The sequence below is a fragment of the Talpa europaea genome (assembly GCF_964194135.1).
Source record: "Talpa europaea genome assembly, chromosome: 11".
Lineage (NCBI taxonomy): Eukaryota > Metazoa > Chordata > Mammalia > Eulipotyphla > Talpidae > Talpa > Talpa europaea.
In genome coordinates this window covers 78270958-78293866 of record NC_140078.1, presented here as the reverse complement: position 1 = coordinate 78293866, position 22909 = coordinate 78270958, and the positions used below count along the sequence as shown (strand labels likewise).

Here is a 22909-nt window from a genome sequence, read left to right as displayed (position 1 = left end):
TCCAGACGTGTGTGGGAGGCTGATAGAAACTGGGAGCCTTGGAGGCCTGTGTTTTGGGTGTAAAGGGACAGCAGACCCCAGAGCTCCCCAGGCAGCAGAAGGACAGGCCTGTCCACCTCAGAGCAGGGTCAGCAGCCTTCCAGTGGACAGTTCTGCCACCAGGCTAGCCAGTACCCTTCGTCTTCCCAAAGGTGCTTGAGAAGAAAAACACAATGAGAAAAGGCCATAGAAGTAAGAAGGGCAGACATCAGGGAATTTTGGTGCCACGTGACCAGACTTGGACTAGGAAAACTGCGTGGAAAAAAAACAACCAAAATAGAAGGCAGATTCTGAGTTGAGAATCTTGTTGAGAGCACACAACTCAGAGAATGGCAGAAAAGCATAAACACTGAAAAATAAATCCAGGAACTTAATCTCTTTATTTCAGTAATCAGAGGTGGCACTGGGAATGCTGGTAAGAGCAGAGTTGACTCGGCTACCCTTGGCCTCACTTGGCTTTTCCTCTCTGTTTGAACAACGTGTTAAGTCTGCCTCTCCATTCCATTCCTTTCTCGGCTTGGCGTTTGCATTTTCAGCATGATGGCTGTGTACGCATAAAGAAAACTATGTGGCATTTTCCTGCCACCCAGCTTTTAGAGTGTTCTCTTTTCCCCGTATCTGGCATGGAAGACAATCCAGGCTTCTACTAGGACTCCTTGCCTTTTGGGTTTTAGTCTTTCTTCAGACCTGAGACGAGATTCAGAGCTCCGTCCACTTGTGCCACTGTGGCAGGAAGGTTTACCTATGGCTTCCTGGTTGCAAGTGACTTCTTTCTTTGAGTCATTCATTGATTCCTTGGGTCAGTCAGCAGGCTTCATTGAGCACTGACCATGGGCTGGCTTTGTGCAAAGTGCTGTGTGTCCAGTGATGCTTCCATTAGGAATCAGCCATTTCCATTAGGAATCAGCCAACGAATAAACATCTCCTTCCGGCTTTTTTTTTAAAAAAAAGATTTATTTATTTATACATACAAGAACTGGGGTACAGGCCAGATTTCAACCCCCAACTGGGGGTTGATAGAATTTGCCAGAGAGAGAGAGTGGGGAACAGAACAGGTGAATTCACTGAAATACACTACTGAGGGGAGCAGTGGGTGAGTTGGGAGAGGTCTGCTGTGCCATGTGTGTAGCTCCCTGGCCAGGGATTGAATTCATGCTGCAGTGGCTGTGGATAGCTTCATAGGTTGTGTCTTAACCCCTTGCATCACCAGGGAGGCCCTCCTTCCAGCTTTGATACCTGCCATGGAGAAGCAGTATAGGTGAAGTTTACATAGGACATTCTCTTGTCAGTTTCCACTGAATCCCAAGAGGTTGCTGATATTTTCACATCTTCAGTGGAGATGCTTCACTACCTATTAGGACTTGGGGAGAGAAAGACTCTCACTTAGTTTTGGATCCCTAGTCCTCTCCCAGTACTGAGGGCATGAAAGGGGTGCCACTGGAGAATTTGAGGAAGTTTGATATTGGAGAGAGGAGGTTTTGGCTGGTGGTATAAGATAGTTCCCCATCAGAGTCCTTGGCATATATTCCTTCAAACCAGGAGAAAGGAGGCAGTCCCTCAGAGTGGCTACTCAGGTGTCTTCCAGAGTTTCAGTACAGAGGTGAATGTTGGCTGTATAGTTGGAGGAGTTGAGGAGTTGCTGAGAATATCTTACCCTCCCAGACTAGGATGTGTGAGTGTGTTGTGGGAAGAAAGCTGGCCCACCGTATGTCCTGAGTCATTTGCAAGTTATTTTACCTTAGGTGTTCCTGGAAGGACAATGGGACCATACCCGTCAGAGTAGCTTCAGGGGAGGGTCTCAATCCGAAGAAGTTCTAGAGAGCCTTCAAATGTACCTAGGGAAAGCCAGCCAGAAACCCCTACCAACCTTGAGAGGCCAGTGTGCAATGCCATTAACCCACAGAAGCATCCAGAGAGTCATCTTCAAACATCTGCCGTGGCCAGAGGAATCCAGTGCCCGAGGATACCTGTTCCAACCCTCCAAAGGTGTCCTAAGAACTGCTAGGAAATGGAAGCTCAGAGAGAGTGTGGCCACAACTTTCCAACCCACTGTTCCCACTTTCTTACGATCTTGAAGGCTGAAATAGGATGCAAAAAAGTTTAGCCTTTAAATATATATATATATATTTTTTTTAGCTTTTAAAAAAATATATATATATTTACTATTACTCAGGACTGGTCATTTTAATACTCAATGAGATGATTCTGCCCGTTAGAGTGACCGGAAGACTTTTGTGATCTAAGAGTGATCTGAGACGTGATGGGGCCTACCCAAGGTTTTTGGCCAGGGAGCCAAGGAGAAAGGGGCCAACCAGGGTGTCTCAGCGTTTGGGTGTGCAGTCAGCATTGTATTTCAGGAAATCACTCTGACTGCAGGATAGGTAGGAGGCATTTGAGGGTAAATATGAATGCAAGGAGACCAGGTAGGAAGTTTGTGGTCTCTGTGGAGGAGGTCAGGAGGAGGGCAGGCTGCAGAGGAAGCAGGAGACGGTGACATATAGCTACTGTGGTCTCCTTTGTCATGACCGTGGCCTTGTCTTTCTTGTAGGAAAGACATTGTTTGATTTAGTGTCACCGATCCCATTTAGGACCAACTGTATGCGCTTAACCACACTGGGTGCTCAATAAAAGATAGTGAATGAATATTTCTTAAATCAGGTATGGTGAGAAAAATGAACTTTAGAGTGTGTTTCCCCAGCCTTTCCAAGATATACCAGCAACTTTGTGAGATTCCAGACCCTTTTTCTGCATACCTCCTAGCTTTATTGGAGAAAAAGAGGGAACAGTGCTTCCTTTCTTTCTGCCATGCCTCCATCTTCCCTTGGAGACATCCATTTCTCCTCCGTGGCATTTTTGCTGAGCAGAACAGTTCTTAACAAACCTTAACTGCTCCACAGAGATCGAGTGAGGTGGGCTGGAAAGGCGTGTGCAATGTGAACAGATACAGAACAGCCCTCTGGAAAAGAAATCTCCCCCGTCTGCCAGAATATGTAAGCCAGGAGGAATACAGATAGTGAGTAGTAGGGGAGCACGGGTTCCTTTGTCACCCAATCTGGTGTTGCTCCCAGAAAGCAAAAAAGGGAAAATGGAGATGAGGTATTGACATCGGAATTCTCTTTTTAACACTTCATTAACATGAGTCAGCTCTTGGTAATTCCCAGAAGCAGCATATTCCTGAGGTAGCTTCATATGCCCCATAAGCTACTTGCATTTAGGAATCTTTCAAAGGACTCCAAATAGAATATCAATAATTTCCAGATACCATGGCTTCTGTGAGCCATCATTGTAAGCAGTGCTTGGCTTTATCTCTGATATTAAACAGACTTGAACTCTGCCAGCTCAGGTTTTAACAAAATTCTCACATAAACATCAGAAAGTACTGTTCCAAAGAGAAAAACAAAAAAACACGTAGCTCTTTTATTCCATCAATTTATTCAACTACTAATAAGAATGGACCCTCTGTGAATGCATATTTTAGGAGTTGGGGATACAAAACAGTGCAGGTGTCTTCCCATTGTATTGTAGTGAGAGAGGCACATATGCCACAGAGCTAACATAAAGGTAGCAAATTCTGTAGAATAAAGTAAACTTTTTTTTTTTTTTTATAAATTTTATTGTTATATTCCCCATACAATTGCAGCCCCCCATTCTGACCCCAATCCCTCCCCTCCCGCCCCCGCCCCCCTAAAAGTGTCTCTGGTTCATAGTTTTTTGTTGATTTTGATTTTCACTGAATAAAGTAAACTTTGTTCCAGATACCCATGATAAGAATTATACGTAGTGGTGAAATATAGAAATAATTTGCATTATATAGGAACTATAGGCAAGAATGCTTACTGTTATTACTACTGTCTATTGAAGGTTCTGTGAAAAGGTAAGAAAAATAAGCTACATGTAATAGTGGAAAGTGAGAGATAATGTCATTATTTATAGATGATATTATCTACCTAGAAAATAGAATACTTGATGAAATGTTAGATGAATAGATTTTAGCAGTGTAGTTGGACCTCCACAAAAAATCAATAGCTTTCTTTATACCATTCGTAGTGGAAAATATTTTCAATAATCACAATTCACAACAGCAGCAAGTATAAAGTCTCTAAGAATGAGCCTAATAAGAACGGTTGTGTGACCTATATAGGAAAAGCTATAAAATTTAAAAATGACTTAAAAGATTTGATTAAATAAATAGATATCACATGTATCAGTTACCCTCAATCACTATTATAGTAAGATTTTTTTCCCCCATGGAACACAATAGGTTGATTCTATAGTTCGTGAAATAAAATGTGCAAAAACAAATTTCTTAAAACGAAAAATAAAGAAAAGAGGAATTCGCTCAACCAAACCTCAAAATATATTATAAATAGTATTAAATCTGTATAGAATTATTGCAAAAGCAGAAAATAATAAGTGAAAATAACAGAAAATTCAAAACCAGACATGCATGTGTGAGATTTTAGTAGATGGTAGAAATCGTTTCATGTCTTGGGGAAAGGCTGGAGCTGTTCACTGTCAGGAGAGTACTGACTATCCTTTTGGAAAAAATGTAGTTACATCCCTATGACATGCCATTGACAAAAGTAATTTTCACATGGCTTAATGAGTTAAGTGTAAAAAGTCAGGACTATAGGAGAAATAGGGGAAAGAAGATTATATTCATGAAATTGAAGTCAGGGAGGTCTTCTTAAACAGATGCAAGATGTCAGTATGATAAAGAATTGATTGACATTTTGTTATATTAAACCTCTCTTTATATGACAAGATACCATCACCAAAGTAGAAAATACATATAATAGGTAAAGGATTCCTTATCAGAAGTTTCAAAGAAACAATAAAGAAAGCCATGCCTTTTGCATGGAGAATGGATAGGGGAGGAGCAGTAGATTCATGGGGGAGGCAGAGAGGAGATTGACAAGGTAGGTCAGTCAAGAAATTGCCTTGATTCCCAATGTACTAAAGTGGATTCTAATTCAGTCTCTGTCCCTTTGTTACTGTGCACCATTGGGCAAGTCTCCTAATCTCTCTGGTATTCAACTGTTCACCCCTAATAAAAGAGAGACAAGTATTTTCTCATGTGGTTTCTGGAAGGAGTAAGTATTCATAAAGTCCTCTATAAACCTGGACCATATGCTTATCTGTACTATAATATGATTCATATTGAGAGGAGTGGACTCCTGCAATGCTGGAGAAATCACTCAACTGCCCCTACATGAGCAACATTTTATTACAGCCTGAGGCTGAAAAGATGCTTTTGTTTCTTTACTGCCATCAATATCTCGCTAAGGGAGGGCAGCTGGTTAAAAATCACACGGTGTGGTCATTTATATGTTGTCATTTACTGGGGTAATAACTTGGAATGGTCGAGCCTTTTTTTTTTAAGCTTCATGCCTCTGGTCACCATCTGTGAGTGACTTGTGAGTGCGGTAAAGTGTGTAGGTGTGACTTGTTAGTGTAAGGGATACCTGGCCCATTGAACCTCCTGCCATCGCTCTCCCACTGCTGGCAGAGGCAGCCCCAGCCAATGCCCATGGACCATGCCATCTTCTGGCCCGGAGGATTGCTATGCTCTTGCCTGTAGGAACCTCCTCCTCCTTAGGGTAAAGTCACGTCATACTAAAATTTGGCTTTGAACAAAGCCAATCTGTCTTTGATCATGAATTTGGGCCCTTCAGAGTCCTGAGGTTACAAGGAAATATCCTGTTTCAAATGCAATTTTCTGTTGTGGCCCAAGCAGATGTGAGATTTGCTGCTCTGTCATCCAAGAGGGTCTCTGGGTTCCCTGAGAGACCATGTTGGCGTGTTTGCTGGAGGGCACTGCACAGGAGGAGGCGTTCTCTGCGCTGTCCATGCAGCAGCCTCTACACATGTGGGTACCGAGCCCTGGGGATGTGGCTAGCAGGACTGTAGGACTGAAATTTAAAATGTAGTGTGTTCTAGGTACAAATAGCTTCATGTGGCTAGTGGCTAGTGTATTAGCGCAATTCTAGAGGGATGCTTTTTCCCCTGGAAACCCCCTCCTCTGAGCCTTGGGTACACATGAATCTCAGAACTCAGACACATTCAGCCTTCCTGAGACTCACCCCAGCATCTGTGTCTCTGGGTTTGGGCTTGATATGATGCATACTTGTTGCAAAGTTATAGAGGGTAGCTTGCCCCTCTCAGCACTTCACCACTTTCCTTGTGAAAATAAAGTGGTGAAAAAGAATGGTTGAGAAGGCAGAGGAGAGTGTACCCCCACTGAGCACCGCACCCGGCTCTGGCCTTGGCTCTGGCCTTCTGCTTGGCATCTTTGGGTGCCCAGTGGTGGTTGTGTAGGACAGAAGTCCTAGCGAGGACATGTGTCATTTCATACTCATGATGTTTAATATTTTCCCCACAGCATGCGCACATACTACTCTTCTTGGCCCGTATGAGAGATTTCTGGCCACCATGCAGGGACCATAAAAAGGCCCAGTGGCCTCTCCTGGTGTGCACCCTTCTATGCGAACACTTCCTGAGTGTCTTGAGAAGGCCTTTGCTGAGTGCTGGAGAAGTGGGTGTGCAAGCCAGCAGTGACCCTCAAACCCTGGAGACACCTGGGTTTGTGGTCAGAAATCAGGTTGCCCAGTTGCTCAGAGTGGGAGAAGCTGCAAGTTATTTGAGGGAAGATGGGGAAACAGTGTAAAGATAATTAACTTGGGCTCAACCTCGTTCTTTTCAGTGTGTAAGTGAGGAGAGAAAGATGGGTGTGTGCTCCAGCTTGATGGTAGCATGCATGAGTGTTGGTTGGGAATGATATCAGTTCTCTGTCATTTTGGAATTTTTATGTCTGGGCAAGCGCTGCCTCTCAAATTCAGATCCCAGCATCGGGGGGTTATTTATATTCTTTACAGCAAATATTTGGAATGCTAAGAGATGCATGTGCCATGAGGAACAGCTCAGTTGTTTGCACACTGCAGATTTAGAAGGTAACGTTTCTAGGGACAAGAGGGGAGTCAATGTCTGGTGCCGCCTGTCACAGCAAGGAGGTGTGCAGATCCATGGGACCTGCTGGAAGCAGGCAGCATGGATAGTCCATATCGGGAGTGAGGCCAGGGTGGCAAGGCCTTGGTGGACGTGCTCCTGTGAAAGGCCTGCTGGTTCTGTTTAAAAATTCAAGTTTAACAGGAACCATCTTTAATTTGGGGGGTGGCCCTGTTTTCACCATTGGTGGTCATTCCTCAAAGGTGTTTTTATTCCTCTTGACATGAGAAAACCAAGCAAGGATTTTTTAATGACAGATAATTACCCAGATTGTTGCTGTGACTCTCCTCATGCCACATCTTTGCTCACACCCAAGGTTAGAGATGATGTGCCATGGACAGGTGGTTTGAGTATGAATGAAGATCTCCATGGGTTCTTTATAGCTGTATTTCCAGAATATGCTCTTAAAGATTATGGTCAAGTTTGCCTTGATTGGGAGAGCTGTGATTTATAAAAGCCTCAGTCATTTATGTTTCCAGTATAAAAGGTGTTATTAATGTACCTGTTGAAAAGGTTAAGGTCAAAGAGATCATAAAGGCAGCTTGAATACTATTTCAAGTACACAAAATTCAGTTATTTCTGCTAACAGTAAAGGTTAAGTCAATGTCTTTGAAGGTGAACACTGAAAAGTGTTGTTTTTCTTTTTTCTGCCTTTGTTGCTGTTGGTTTTTAATTGCCTGTATGAATGCCCAAAGCAGGCTGGGATTTAGTAAAAAATGCCTCAACCAACTAAGACCTACAAAACAAAGAAACATAAATATTCTTATCTTTGCCATTAGTTGTATCAAAAATGCCAGTTCATGGACCTCAGATAATTCATTGGAACTGTGTGAATCATTTCAAATGGGTTTTGTCCTTGGTGCCCCAGAGAGGCCATCAGTGCTTATGACTCATTTTAGACAAACTTGTCCTTGGTACAAATAGTGCTGCATTTAAAGTTCCTGCAGACACTTCCCTATTCCAATAAAAGGCTTTTACTGGACTTTTCAGGGACATGAAGTTGAAGACAAATACTGTTTTATATAGTTAGTGGAATAATCCTTTTTATGGTATGTTTTTAAGTCTTGGAGGACTTTCTTTTGCTCCTTTGAGGTTTTCTTTGAAATGTCAGATTCAGGAGTCCTTAAATTGGAGGCTGCCAGTCCCGTGTTATCTGTCTCAAGAGGAGAGGGGTGCTGGGTGGAGGGATGAACTCCAGGGTCCTGGGATCAGAGCCTTGTGTTTGTGTGGAAGGGACTCTGCCCCCCAATATCACACTGTCTGAGGATATAGGTCCGCGTCCCTTAAGTACGTTACTCCCCCAAGGTAAGTGGGGCTTTATAGGCTTTCAGCCACTAAGCACAACATTTTTTTTTTTTTTAAGATTTATTTATTTATTTATACAAGCACTGGGTACAGTCAGAAGCGCGGGAGGGTGAGAGAATTCACCAGAGCCAGAGCGGGAAGCAGAGCAGGCAGAAGGACCGAAGTACACTGCTGAGGGGAGCAGCGGGCGGCAGGAGAGGTCTGCGCGCCATGTGGGACCCTCCTCCAGTGGCTGGGGAGCAGCCGGGGATTGAACCGGCACTGCAGAGGCTGCGGGCAGCTTCGCAACCCAGAGCTCAACCGCTGCGCCACCGGGGAGGCCCTAAGCACAACATTCTTGACCAGAATCAATCACATGGTCGGTGCTTCCCCGCCCTTCCTGAGAGGTGGGGTGGGCTTTGTGTCTTCCTGCCACTATTCCATCTGGAATGTCACACTCACCCACGCACCCTACTCTCATCTCCTGCCCACTCACACACTTCCTCCTAGCAAACACTCCACCCATCCTTTAATTCGATAGGGAAGAGTTTCTTCTTCCTATGAATTTTCGTAGCACTTTGTCTCTCTAGGTTTGTGTTAGAAGTATTTATAAACAGGTCTTGTCTCCATCTAAAAATGGGTAAGCTCCCTATGAGATAAAATGGTTCATTTGTCTTTGTAAACACACTGTACTCTGCACGGTGGGCATGCTGAGTAAGTTTGTTGAATGACTTTTAGGGAGTTGTTCAACACCTGTGTGCACATTCTTGTACCAGGTGCAGTAGAAGATTTTTTCAAAGATGACATGGTCTCCAACTGTGTCACTCATAAATAACTGCATCATAGAATATGCATGTTTTGGTTCTCTGCCATTGTGTGGCAAACAACACTAAACTTAATGGTGTAAAACAACAGCCATTGAATTATGCTCACAGGTTCTGTCGGCCAGGAGTTTAGAGAGGGTACATTGGGGTGTAAGAGGGTCCATTGGGGTGCCTCATCTCTGTTCCACGATGCTGGGACCTCAGCTGGGGGAGATTTGCACAGCTTAGGGCTGAAACAGCTGGGTCTAGAGGATTTACAGCCCAGCTTCTTCACTCACACATCTGGTATGTGAGCGGGGATGGCTAGGAGGCTGCGCTCAGTGGGGGCTGGCACCTCCTGTTTGATAGTCTGGTGTTGGGGAGACCATTTTCTTTACATGGCCACTGGCTTCTTCTGGAGTGAGTATCCCAAGGGCAATAGAAGCCACAAGACTTTTTCCAAGCTCCCCTGGAAGCCACATAATGTCACTCCTATTATGTTTTACTGGTTCCAAGTGAATCATGAGACCCACCCCAGTTGCAAGGGAAGGGTAACTAGATCCTACCTCTTGATGGGGGAAGTAGCAAGGTCATTTTCAGAAGAGCATGTGGAGGGGGGAATAATTTTGCATCCTTATTTGGAAAATACAATCTGCAACAATAAGTAAATGCCCAGAGGAGTGTGGGATTCAAAGCAAGGTTCATATGTAGGAATGAGGAGTCAGAAAAGGATGAACTTCAAGAAAAGACTGAACCTTAAGGCTCACCAAGCATGCCAAGGCGATGAGGGAGGGTGTCCACTGAATCTGGCCACATGGCAGCCATTGACGAACTTGTAAAAGTGAGTGTAAATAGTGGCAAGGAGAATGAAACAGACCAAAGAGTGAATAAGTTTTGATGAAATTCACTGGAATTTTAATGACCTTGTTTTATGACAGGTTCAAGGGGCGCTACTTTCTTCACTTGTTAAGCTCTGAGTCATTCAAAGCAGTGGCCCTGGCTCACTTAGCCCCCACGCTGAGTACATTGGCCCACTGTGGTTTGAGTAACTTGGAGATCTTGTGGGGTCGGTGTTTTGACTCTCTTGCAGTCACGGTTCAGGCTTTTCACACACCACCAAGGGCCAGGGCAAGCTTCTCAGTTTTCTGGATACCCTCTCAGGGCACATGAAGCAGCAGGCCTGCCCTGGAAAGGTCAGGATTCTTTTTGCAAAAGCAGTGAACACTCCATGTAACCCAGAGAGCCCGCTCTCTCTACCCTTCCCCTCCTATGGGCTCACACAGGGAAACAGATGCTTTCATATAACTCTCAGCATCGAAGAGGTATAGCTGTGCCTTGGCCTGAAATATCTATCCAGGACCAAATTCTTAAAACCCCAGGGGCCCTGCAGGGATTTTGAGCCCATTGATTTTGAACTTGTCATAAAATGTAATGGTCGGTATATTTTTAACGGCTGAGACCAGGGAATTCATAGAACCTATGAAGACTGAAACAACTCACAATTTTTTTCCTGCAGTTTTTGAAGCACATTTTTGAAGGATTTCAGAAACCACAGGATGGTCCTTCTCGTTGTATCATTTGCCATTATGACAAAAGTTCTCATCCTTTTTTGTGCTGTTAGAAGCAGCCTGTAGACCTCTTCTCATAACATAATAATGCTTTACTGTTTTTAAAACAGTAAAGTACATTGGGTTATAAAGCAACCAACTTTATTGGAATCTAGTTACCAAAATGTCAAAACACATTTGTGATATAGACCTGCTTTTTTTTTTCTTTTCTTTCTTTTCTTTATTTATTTTTAATATTTTATATAATTCTTACATCATTTTTCATTTTTGCACAATGTATGCAATATCATTTTGGTTATATTCCCCATACAATTGCATCCCCCCCTTATTTTGACCCTAGTCCTTCCTCTTCCCTTCCCCACCCCCATAGTGTGTCTCTGCTTTATAGTTACTTTTTGATACGTTACATGAGAACTGAAATTTTGAGGTACAGATGAGCATAAATAATAATTCAAGGACTTGGAACTAACTTGACATGAAAATAGCTCAGATTTCTATCAATGGCAATCACAGGTCTTTCTAAGAGTTCTGTGACTTGCAGCCCACATTTTTAAATTTTTTTTTTAAACATTATTTGCTTCCCCCCCCCAGATTGACTCCCCTTAGAATCTCCTTCCCCAAGGCACCCATGCTTGCAGCCCTCATTTATAATGAAAGGACGTGCTGAATTTCAAGTAGAGATTGATGAAAATAAAGATGTAATGTTTTTACTCCATCCAAGTTCACAGACCCCCTGAATTCCCTTCTGCATCCCATTTTATGTAGAGTTTTGGTTGAAGGTAGGGAGACAAACAGAAGTCTATATTTTGTGTGATGTGTAGTCACAGGTCCTCAGTTCTTCAGGGTTGAGGAGCTCATGAATTATTTTGTGGGTAGTCCAAGTCCCAGCCCGCCTCTTTCCACTTTTTGCCTTTTGTAAAACTTGGCACCTTCTGCACAAAGGGTCAAGGCTTTGTGAGTTCCTGTAAAGAAGTAAAGGAAAAGGAGGGTGTGCCATGACCGAGGAGGCCTAGAACTGACTTGTGTCTTTGAGCCTGCTCCAGAGCCTATAACTCTTCAAGGAGTGCTAGCTTCTTAGTCTTCTGGAGAATAAACAAGGGCGAAGTAAGTCTCAGAGTTCAGAGTAATGGAGACTGACGGCTAGAGCGAGTCTGCCAGTCACCCACACGTGTCTCCTATTGCACATGGATCAGCTTATTTTTTGATCAGACATGAACTCTGGGTCATCCCTTGCACTCTATCTAGCTTTTCTCACCTTTTTAAAGATACTGCAACCAACAAATTCAGAATGGAACTTATTATGTGGTATCTTGCATCCGGCTCCCTAGCAGCCGAATCTAAGATGGGGATTTCCGCCAGAGATTTATTGGGGGAATGCTCTCAGGGGCGAGGGAAGCTGGGAACTGAATGTGCAGTGAGGCTGTGATTTCAGGAAGAGGCTTGCTTCAGCCAGACCCGCCAGGCAGCTCTGGAATATGAACTGTACCCCAGAGCTTATCTGCCCAGAGGCCTGTTATCCATGGCATCAGCCAACCTGAGGGGTGGGGTACATACTCGTTTTCTTTGCTACATTTAGAAATTACAATTTTCCAGCTTAAAACAACACATGTGCATTATCTCACCATTCCAATGGGTCAGGAGTCTGGGCTCGGACAGTGAGGTTCCCTGTGTAGGGTCTCAAAGCTGTAATCCAGGTCAGCAGGTCTCATCTGAGGTTTTGGGTCAATCAACCCATTTTATATCTGAGAAAACAGATTTGGAGAGAGAAGTGCAGTAACCAACATTGCAGTTTGTAAGAGATGGAGGTGGGACTCCCTCAGTCCCAGGATCCTTTGATGCAAAGCCCTTGCTTCCACTTTGTCTGCGGCCTCTGTTCCTCAGGTCGGCAGCTGCAATCCCACCTCCATAGTATCTGGGGCATCTGACAGGACAGCCATGTGCCCATCCCCCCACCAACCTGCTGAACTTCTGATTTCTCCTCCAAGATCATCTGCTCTCAAGGACTCTTGGCTCTGTCACTGCCACCTCACTCTGGGTCAGAAGCAGTTCTCTCTTGTCAGGTCCTCACGGCTCTTGTGTGGGCCCTTTTCCTCTGTGCCACAGCTTTTTGCCCTCGTACCCCGCCTGCCGCCTCCTCCGCTTCACTCTTCCTGTTCTGTTGGCTAAAGGCGACCTGAAGACACACCCTACTGGCCATCTGCTTACTTTCCACCTCCCACAGCACCCCCAGCCCTGCCCCCAGCGCTCCGTCCTGGCGCTGCTGCTATCATCCACACTTTCAGACAAGGACACATAAACATTAATTCCAAAGGGCACCTGCACCCCTATGTTTATAGCAGCACTATTTACAATAGCTAAGCTATGGAAACAACCCAAATGCCCCAAAATAGATGGCTGGATCAAGATGTGGTACATATACACAATGGACTATTACTCAGCTATCAAAAAAGATAAACTCTTGCAGTTTGCAGCAACATGGATGGAGCTGGAAGGGATCATGCTCAGTGAAATAAGCCAGAAAGAAAAAGAAAAATACTGGATGGTCTCACTCATAGCAGAAATTTAGAAAACCTAAATAAGGGACCAGGAAAAAAATTAATTATAATAAAGAAAAAATCAAAATCAATAAGCAACTATAAACCAGAGACAAAATACGGTGGGGGGGAGGAGAGGAGGGATTAGGGTCAATATAAGGCGGGGTGGGAATTATATGGGGAATATAACCAAAATGAAAATGCATACATTGTGCAAAAATGAAAAATGATGTAAGAATATATATTTTTATATTTATATATATAAAAAGAATGCGGTAGGCATCATCCCGGACACATGGGGTACTTGAGCAGAACTTGGACCTGCTTCCCACAGCTGCAGTGACCACCCAGGAGCTTGCTCACCCCAAAGCGGGTGCCACATTTCCTCACTCTCCACACTGCTAACAGTGTAATGACAGCTTTTCAGGCAGGAGTTGAGGTGGGGAAACATTCACAAAACAAATGTATTATTCAATGCTAATATGCATCTCTGCTTCAGAAACTTCAATAGGAGGCTAGAGCAGTCCTTAGAGTCAAGGAAAGACAGCAGTAGAAGAGTAATTGCATCCCAAATTATGTCATTGGAAAGTCAGAGTTCCAGGGGGCTCTGGACACACAGCTGGCATCCTTAAGGAAAATCTCCCAGAAAGAGCAACCTTGAAGGAGGTGGGCCTTGAAGGGGGTGAACCATGTTTTGTGGGAGAGGGGCATTCCAGATGTGGGAACAGCGTGAGCAGGGGCACAGCTGGGATCAGCAGTCAGACCTAAGCAGATGTGTGTGGCTCAGTCATGTTCCCTTCCTTCAAAGGTAGCTTATTAGGTCACAATGCAGGGAGAGGTTTGCCCTCTGGGGGTTTTGGCTACTCACAGAGCCACTTGGTGCATGCTTCCCCTTGACCACCTCTCCTTCAGCTAACAGGCAGAGACCACCGAGGGGCAATGCAAAGGCCACTGTTGAGTCCCAGCCCCGGGGGTTGAGGACTGAGGTTGACACACCACTGGCTGCGGGACTGATGGCTGGGACAATGTGGGTGAAGGGTGGAAAAGCAGGAAAACCTGTGTTGGTCAGCTCAGGCATTTTTTAAGAAAAGATTTATTTATTTATGCATACAACAGCTGGGTTACAGGCCAGAGATGCGGGAGGTGAGAGGATTCACCAGAGACAGAGTAGGGAACAGAACAGGCAGACTGACTGAAATACACTGCCAAGGAGAGCAGCGGGCGAGTCAGGAGAGGTCTGCTATGCCATGTGGGTTGCTCCAAGGCTGGAGATTGAACTCATGCTGCAGTGGCTGCTGATAGCTTTATAGATTTTGTCTTAACCCCTTGTGTCACCAGGGAGGCCCTCAGGCATTTTTCTTTTTCTTTTAGACATTTTCTTTGTTATTATATTATGTTTAGACATATTTCTTTATTGTTCGCCTATAGATAGTTTTTATTGAAACCACTTTGGGGATATGAGGATGGGCAGTGGGAAGAGAGGATTAAGAGAGGGAGGAGGAGAGCTAGATTGGAAGTGGAAGTTTAGTTTCTCCTGGAGGACCATGCTGGGCCAGTTTCAGCCAGTGTCATTTAGCTGTCAGATGATGCAGGTAACATCTGTGGTGTAATTAACATGTCTCCTTGAAAAGAACTTTAGACAAGGAGGCGACAGACCTCAAGAAATTATTTACAGGGCCTCCCCGGTGGCGCAGCGGTTGAGCGCTGGGTTGCGAAGCTGCCCGCGGCCTCTGCGGCGCCGGTTCGATCCCCGGCTGCTCCCCGGCCACCGGAGGAGGGTCCCACATGGCGTGCAGACCTCTCCTGCCGCCCGCTGCTCCCCTCAGCAGTGTACTTCAGTCCTTCTGCCTGCTCTGCTCCCCGCTCTGGCTCTGGTGAATTCTCTCACCCTCCTGCGCTTCTGACTGTACCCAGTGCATGTATAAACAAAACAAACAAACAAACCAGCAAACAAATAAATAAAGCATGCCTCTATAAAAAAAAAAAAAAAAAGAAATTATTTACAAATTGTCAAAAGCTCTCAACTCCCATTAGCATATTTGGAATGAATGCAGAGAAATATAAATGAAACAAAAATCACAAAATGCATAGAATACATAAATGGGCTAAATAAACAGCCCCCGCCCCCGTACACACACATATACATAAATGGGCTAAATAAACAGCCCCCGCCCCCGTACACACACATATTCTCAAACATGAAAGCAAACCATTTCTCAAATATCCAGCTAGATGTTTTATCTTTGAAGAGGAAAAGCATCCATGGTTTTGTGACTTTCCTAGGTAGAGTAACTTACATTATTTGTTCACTGAAGCATAATCGATGGTTTCCTGCCCTTCCTGAGTGCTGGTGCTTGCCAGGGGTCAGACACTTCAGACTAATAATGATGTCCCCTTCATAATATGTTACATATAAAGCCATATGTTGTCAAGGTTAAAATTTCTAATCTCATTGAGAAACAAGACATACTGATTTGCTCACCACTTATTTCCTGCTCTCGTGACAGGATTTCTGGAGTTCTTTCAATTCAGCTGCTTTTCAGAGCTCTGACTGTCTAGTCAATGTTTATTACTGAACTTGTCCAAAGATAAAGCATCCCAGTGCATCCTGTTTCATAAAACTATTGTGGTCAGTTGTGTCTTTTAGAAAGTTTTGTTTAGAATTATTTCTAGAATTTTCTCCCTTGGTTTTTAACTTCAATTTCCATCTGTTTATATATTTTTAAATTTATGGGACTCTGCATGAGAACACACTTGATCTCCGTTTACTTTCTTGTAAAATCGGAAATAGGTCCTTGCTACATACACAGTTCAAAATAAGGTTTCATTTTGCAAAGGGAAGTTTTTACAGATTTTCATGTCAAAGGTATCATTTCGAAGGTTATGGTAAAAATGATAATAGCCACCATTTATTTTTCATCTGCAGTATGCTAGCTATTGTGCAGATGTCCTATATCATAAATTTGTTATTTCTTTCATCATGGCTTGTGTTTCTCTTCATTTCTAAATTTTCTATTCTTTTCCCTCTTCATGTTTCAGTCTGGTTCACTGGTCTTCTCTCCTGCTGTGTCCAGTCAACAGTTAAATATATCTTGTCTCTAGGGACTCCCCAGTGGCCCAGCGGTTGAGCGCTGGGTTGCGAAGCTGCCCGCAGCCTCTGCAGCGGGGGTTCGATCCCCGGCTGCTCCCCGGCCACCAGAGGAGGGTCCCACATGGTGCGCAGACCTCTCCTGCCGCCCGCTGCACCCCTCAGCAGTGTACTTCGGTCCTTCTGCCTGCTCTGCTCCCTGCTCTGGCTCTGGTGAATTCTCTCACCCTCCTGTGCTTCTGACTGTACCCAGTGCTTGTATAAATAAATAAATAAATATTTAAAAAAATGTATGTATATCTTTTCTCAGCACTTTCACCACTCCCTTCTGCTTGGTTTCTTCACCTCTACTCTATGCTGCTGTGGACCAGCATGTGCCTTGAGGGTAATTGTGGTGCAGAAGGTCTACTCCAGCATGCTTCCCTTCTCCTTGGGATCTTAGCCTTCAAGCCCTGGCTGCCTTTTGAGCCCTGAGCTCTAAGTTTTATCTTCACACTCTCATGAGACAACCCTCGCAGTCGTCCAAGAACTCTGCCTTTCACCCCCTTCTTTGCATACAGGTTCTCATCTGCTGACTCCAACTGCTTACAGATCTGTTTGCAGCTTTCTATTTTCAAGGGAAAAGGACACTGGGGATTGGGGGCACCTCTGTGTTCTTCCTTTGGGACCCTAGATTCTGAAGTCTAGGGTCTTGATGTCTTGATGGTTGCCTGATATCTAAATATGTGTGTGTGTATCTGTCTCACCCAGCTTTTCTATTTCTCAGTGAGAGGGTAGATCTTAAGCAAGTTACTCTATTATTACTAGAAATGTAAAATCCTCAGATTGCTTTTAAAAGAATCTAAGCTTGGGCCTCCCTGGTTGTGCAAGGTGTTAAGCACTGCACTATGAAGCAATCCGCAGCCTCTGCAGCACAAGTTCGATCCCCCGCCCACTGGGGAGCAACCCACATGGCGCAGCAGACCTCTCCTATCTTGCCTGCTGCTCCCCTCAGCAGTGTATTTCAGTCAGTCTGCCTGTTCTGTTCCCCACTCTGTCTCTGGTGAATCCTCTCACCCCCCACACATCTGGCCTGTTCCCCAGCTCTTGTATGCATAAATAAATAAATCTTTTTTAAAAAAAGAATCTAAGCTTATAAGAAGTTGAAACTATTCTATAACATTTTAATGGCCATTCTAATAATTATGGTCATGGAAATAAAGGAAAAACCTGTCCACATTTTAAAGATTTCTCATTTCTTGGAGTGTCTGCAAGGAATCTGTAGGTAGAAGCAAAGATGACTGTAGAGAGCAGAGGAGCAGTGATAAAGAATACAGGATGGAGGAGACAAAAATCAGACAATGGCCTCTTTATAAAACACTTAGAGGGTTTTCCCCACACCAGTTGTCTGGCTTAATGCTAGCTGTTCGTTTGCTCCCTTCTGTGTTATTTACAAATTTAAAGTGAGGTCAACCCTTCCTGTTTTCATGTAGTTTACCATTGTAGCTGCTAGTTAGCTAAAGGAGATTAACTCTTCGTTTCTAGGGATCCAGTTGGAATGGGGTGGCATCCTGGGGGTTACTCCCCAGGGGTAATGCACATCTGTTTTTCCCCAGGTAGGGAGGGCCTTGAATTGGATGCTACTTACTCTCACCAGTAAAAATTCCATAATTCCACAGTAAGGCAACAAAAGACTTCTGGGCTTCTGACGCTGACAACTGCCTAGACTAGATACTCTAGTTCAACAGGGCGGAGTGTTTTCACCTCTAGTGAAAATCTTGGGTGGGTGATATAACAGGCCCTGCTGTTTCGTTTTCAGAACAAGGGAATTAGTTGGAAGGAAAAGTCCAAAGGGCTCTCTGTGAAGGAACAAGGGTCTGTGGGACAATGCTGGGGCTCATTTCCCTGGGGTCTCACTCCGAGAAGACCCTTTGAGGCCCTGCAGTCCTCCCAAAGGGCCCCGGGAGAACATCTATGCATGTGAGGTGAGCTGAGGAAGGAGGATAGTCTTGCAGGAGGACAAAATCCATCGGGAAGATGGGGTAGGGAGGTGCTAGCATATAGGCAGAAGGTCCTGGGTGGATCTTTCTCAGCCAGTACAGGTAAATCTGTCCCTGAACTCCGGGCAAAGAACAGCTTTGTGGAAAAGAAAAGGAAGCATGGAGTTTTAGGCCCAAATCAGTAAGTTTAGGAAAATTCCTTGCGAAGTTAAAGGTTTGGAGACAGAAAGGCGTATTCTGTGCTGTAGGAAAGTTCCAAGTGTCCATACCTAAACTTCTTCGTTTTCCTGGTTCCTCACTGGACACAACCCTGGGGCATCTCTATCTCTCTTCTGGCTAACCCCCAAGTCCTGTCATCTCTTCTTCCTAAGTCACCTTCACGTCCCTCCCCCTTCCTCCATCCCCACTACTGAGTCCTGGTCCAGGCCCTGTCTTTCCCTGACCTCCCATAGCAGCTCTTCCCTGGACTGCTTGTCTACAGGCCTGCCTCCATGGATCTAGCTTCATGCTATAGCCAGAGGGATCTTTCTAGAACACAACCTTCTCCAGCCTCCTTGCTGGCCTCCCTGCCTCCATTCTCAACCCTGTTGATCCAAGAAACCTAGGGGGATTTTTCTGTAACCCCACCCCTAGCATCACCTTTTAACTTACCCCTCACCCCACCAGCTTTTCCTGGCTTTTAGGATGAAGTCAACACAATCTATAAGTCCCCCTTGAGATCTGGTCTCTGCTCAGCCTCCTTTCCCTCCACTCCTCCTGCCCACAAACCTGACTTGCCTGTCTCTGGGACTCACATGCTATCCACTGGACGCACTATGCCCTGTCCACACAGCTAAGCCAGCTGTGCCTGGTCTCTGACAGAAGTCCTTCTGCCTTACAGCTGAGCCAGAGGCACCTCCTCTGGGAAGCCTCCCAGGCCTTAGTCTCAGTCTGAATCACGTGTCCCTCATTTGCAAGATTACTAGAGTGTCGTTGCTTTCTTGTTTCTCCTGAAGGTCTTTCATCTCTGTCTCCCTGGGCCCAGAACATTGCCTGGCAAATAGTAAGCACCCAATAAATTTCAAATCGAGCATATGTTAAGTTCTCCATAAAACCTCAGCCATGGCAAATTCTGCCACCCATCTGGGGGGGTTCTCCTGGCAACTCCTTCAGTTTTCAAAAACAGGACAATCCTGTAGATTTTGAGCAGGAAAAGGTCTATCTTGGCTTTTCATCTGCAGAATAACTTCAACTTTAGAAGCTTCAATTTCTAGTGGCATTTTTTTTTTATTTACCCAGTAAAACCTCAACAATTACCATCTGTGCAGAACCCTGAGCCTCCTCTATCTTAAGGAATCCATCTACTTAATTGCAATGCTGAGCGAGGGAAGCTGCTTGTCCAAGGATGCAAAGAAAACTGACAAATGTTGCTGCTACTTTTCCTTTGCCGCTCAGATAAAACAATCATAGTGTGGAAGGAGGGGCTTCTTCTTGGTGGGGGGTGGGGGTTTGGGGGGAGAGGAACTTCTTTCTAACCCACTGTGTCCTCCTCTACCTCTATCAAGCTCGTGTGGCTCGGGTCTCTTCTGCCCAGAGCTACCAGGACCTGCAACAAGAGACTTCTTTTCAAACTTCTTAAGACAGGCTTATGCAATCAGTGCCAGCACAACCTCTATACCCCTAGATGACAGAATTCACTACATATTCCCAGCCTTGCCATGACTGAACTTTCCCTCCACAGCATCATGCTTGATGGCTACATGTTCAGAAACAGTCCTCACTGCAGGTCCCTGTTTCTTAGTTATTGTCATTTATTCCCATTCATCCTGTGTGAAAAATACTCCCCCATTCCCGTCCCCCACCCTGTATCCTCTTAAGTAAATAAGTAACATTTCAGGGTGATGTCGGAATCTTGAAGAGTTAGGGTCATTTTTAAGTAGTATTTTTCAGAATTAGTTTTATTTCTGGCTCTAAGGTAGACTCTGCTACACCACTTAGGAGCTTGGGCACTGTATTTGAGGGAGCCTCTCAAATACATTTAGAGACGTGAGCACATCTCTAAAATTCCAGTTCAGGTGTTACATAGATGAAGATAACCTCTGTGAAGGGCTTGACCCAGCCTGTGGAATGTGTGTGACAGCCAGCAAATCATCATGCCTTTTGTCTCCTTCACTTCCATATTCAATCCCTGCCCCCAGAATGGCCACATCCTAATAGACTTATTTCCATACAAGGATTTACGTGCAAACCTTAAGATGGTCAACCTTAAAAAAAAAGAAAAGAAAAAAGAAACATTAAAATAGTTATTTGTACAAACATTGATTACACTCATTCACTACTCTGCACAGCCCCTGACAATCTTTAAATTCTGTTCAGTACAAGGTCTCCCCACTACCCCCCCCCAGCTGTCTCCTCCCCACTCCTGTCCACACCTGTGCCCTGAGATGCCCTCAGGAAGCACAGGGCTGCTTGACCCAGGGAGATTGGCTCCACTCTGCTTGTTCCCCAAGGAAATTGCAGTGAAAACACAAACAGCAAGCAGAACAGGCTGAAAACCCTCTTCACCTCTGCTTAACCTGGTGTACCCTTGATTTATTTAATTGTGGGCCCATTTGTGAACCTCTCACCAGGAAACTGAGGTTCACAGAACCCATCTTGGAGATGACCCTGTGGCTTGTCTAAGGCTGTCATACATTCCGTCATTACAGTGTCTTGGGTGCCAGCGCTGCCTGGCGTAGGGATGTCCATAATAACCTCCATGTGCCCCAAAGAAGTAGGTGCTGACGCTCTGTTTACTGACCTGGAACCCTTTCCAGGATGTTCGCTGAGTGAAGAGAGCCAGTGAGTTGTGAGCTACCCTGTGCCCGTACATGCTCAGACCAGTAGGTACCCCATAATTGACAGGCATGTCTGCCTCTGGAGAAGGGTGCTGCATGTCAGGGAGAGGGAGGAGCAGGCTCACTGTGCACTCTTGGGAACTTTAGGACTGGCTAATGTTTAACAGAGCACTTTTTTTCTGCTCTAGACTCCACTAAACTGAGGACTTGACTTGACTCTGCGCATGCCCTGTGTTGGCCTCTGCCTGCTTCAGTCACTCCCTGACAGGCTTCCTCCCCACTCCCCTGCCCCTCTGATGACAGAGGCAGAGCAGGAGGAGACTCAGCTCTTTGGTGCTGCTTCTCAGACTCATGCCCACTGCCCTGGCCCACTTCACTGGGAAACCCATCTCCCATATAACATGCTGTCCTTGAATGTGGGACTACCTACTCTTCACTCCTGCCTCTGACTCTAACTTAGGAACCTGGGGCTCCCAGAGGCCCAGGGTGGTGTTGACAACTTATGCAAAAAGGTCAAGAACTGCAGGGTTAAACCAATGTCACTCGGAGTCCTGTCAGTCTTATACTCTAGGAACTTGACCTTGCGCTTTCATTTTCTTTTTCTGGGCAATGGAGGATAATAAACCCCAGCTCATGGGTTTGGGGGTGCTGCTCATCTCTCTAGAGCACCTAGCACTGTGCTGATTTGCTTTCTTCCCTGCCCGCACCCTCTCCTGTTGTGACTACCAACCCATCATTCCCTTGGGTCTTAGAGTCCTTGGGTTTCAAAGAAAACACAAAGTTACAGTCAGACTTTGGTTCCTGGCTATACTGATGACTGCCCCTGGGAAGATGCCAGGTTCCTCCATGTCCTCAGGTCTTCACCCCAAACGCAAGGTCCATATGAATCTCAGTGCTGAAGAGCTTTGATCATCAAAACACAAATGCAGAGGGTTAGCACTGCTCTGAGGATGTGGAGCTCTGCTGCCGCCAATGAACTTTTAAGAATATTTGGGAGATGAGTAATGTCTCCCATATGCTAAGGAGGGGTGATTTAGCACCACACAAGGTAAAACAGAGAAACTGTACTCATTAACAGAGTGACCTTGTACAGCACATTAACTGCCCTCTGCCTCAGTTACCCCTTGGGAAATAGGACAGTACTGACACCCTACCTCCCAAGGTGAGGGGTGTCCTGTGAGGAGCACGTGGGAAGGTCCTTGTCGGCTGTGACACGCTCTGTCAGGCAGCTTCAGTGATTAACACACATTTGTTTCTTGTTCAGCGGCGGGTGCAAGACGTCATCAGTCCCATCGTGTTTGAAGCTGCCTACAGCCTGGGAGAGCATGTGGTTGGAGAGGAGGTGAGAGAACTGCCGGCTCTGACACCAGTGCTCCGCTGGAAAAAGGGAGAGAAGATTGCCCAGAAGAATCAGGTAAAAGTTTCCTGCTCACCACTGGGTCCTGAGGCAGGGGGGCAGATGGCGGATATAAGGATGGGGAGTGGAAGAGCGCAGTGGGTCCTGGCTGCCTGGGAGACTGTGGCCAGGGCACACCCCCTCTCTACACCTCACTTTCCTGATCTGGAAAGTGATGAAGTATATGATTAGGGAGGTTGCTTCTAAGAACCACATGATTTGTCACACATTGAGACAATTCTTGTGTGGTTAGAAAGTGATGATCCGTTTGAGGTCATGAACTGGCCACTGAGTCCCTGACTTGTCCCCTTTCCTCGACTGTTTTCCAGAGCTCATGTCAGCATATAGTAGGTGCTCAGTGCTTAGTTTATCAGTGGGGGTGTATGTGGGTGAAGAA

General features: G+C 45.2%; 1 protein-coding gene across 1 annotated transcript in view; it reads left to right on the top strand.

The window, feature by feature from the left end:
- ITGA9 (integrin subunit alpha 9) overlaps positions 1-22909 on the top strand; it is a gene marked incomplete at both ends in the record, with an annotated part of 284025 nt that overhangs the window by 126998 nt on the left and 134118 nt on the right. Inside the window, one exon of the mRNA XM_084248287.1 lies at positions 22381-22530. Within this exon, the coding sequence (XP_084104413.1) occupies positions 22381-22530 (150 nt within the window). The remainder of the gene's footprint in view (positions 1-22380; positions 22531-22909) is intronic.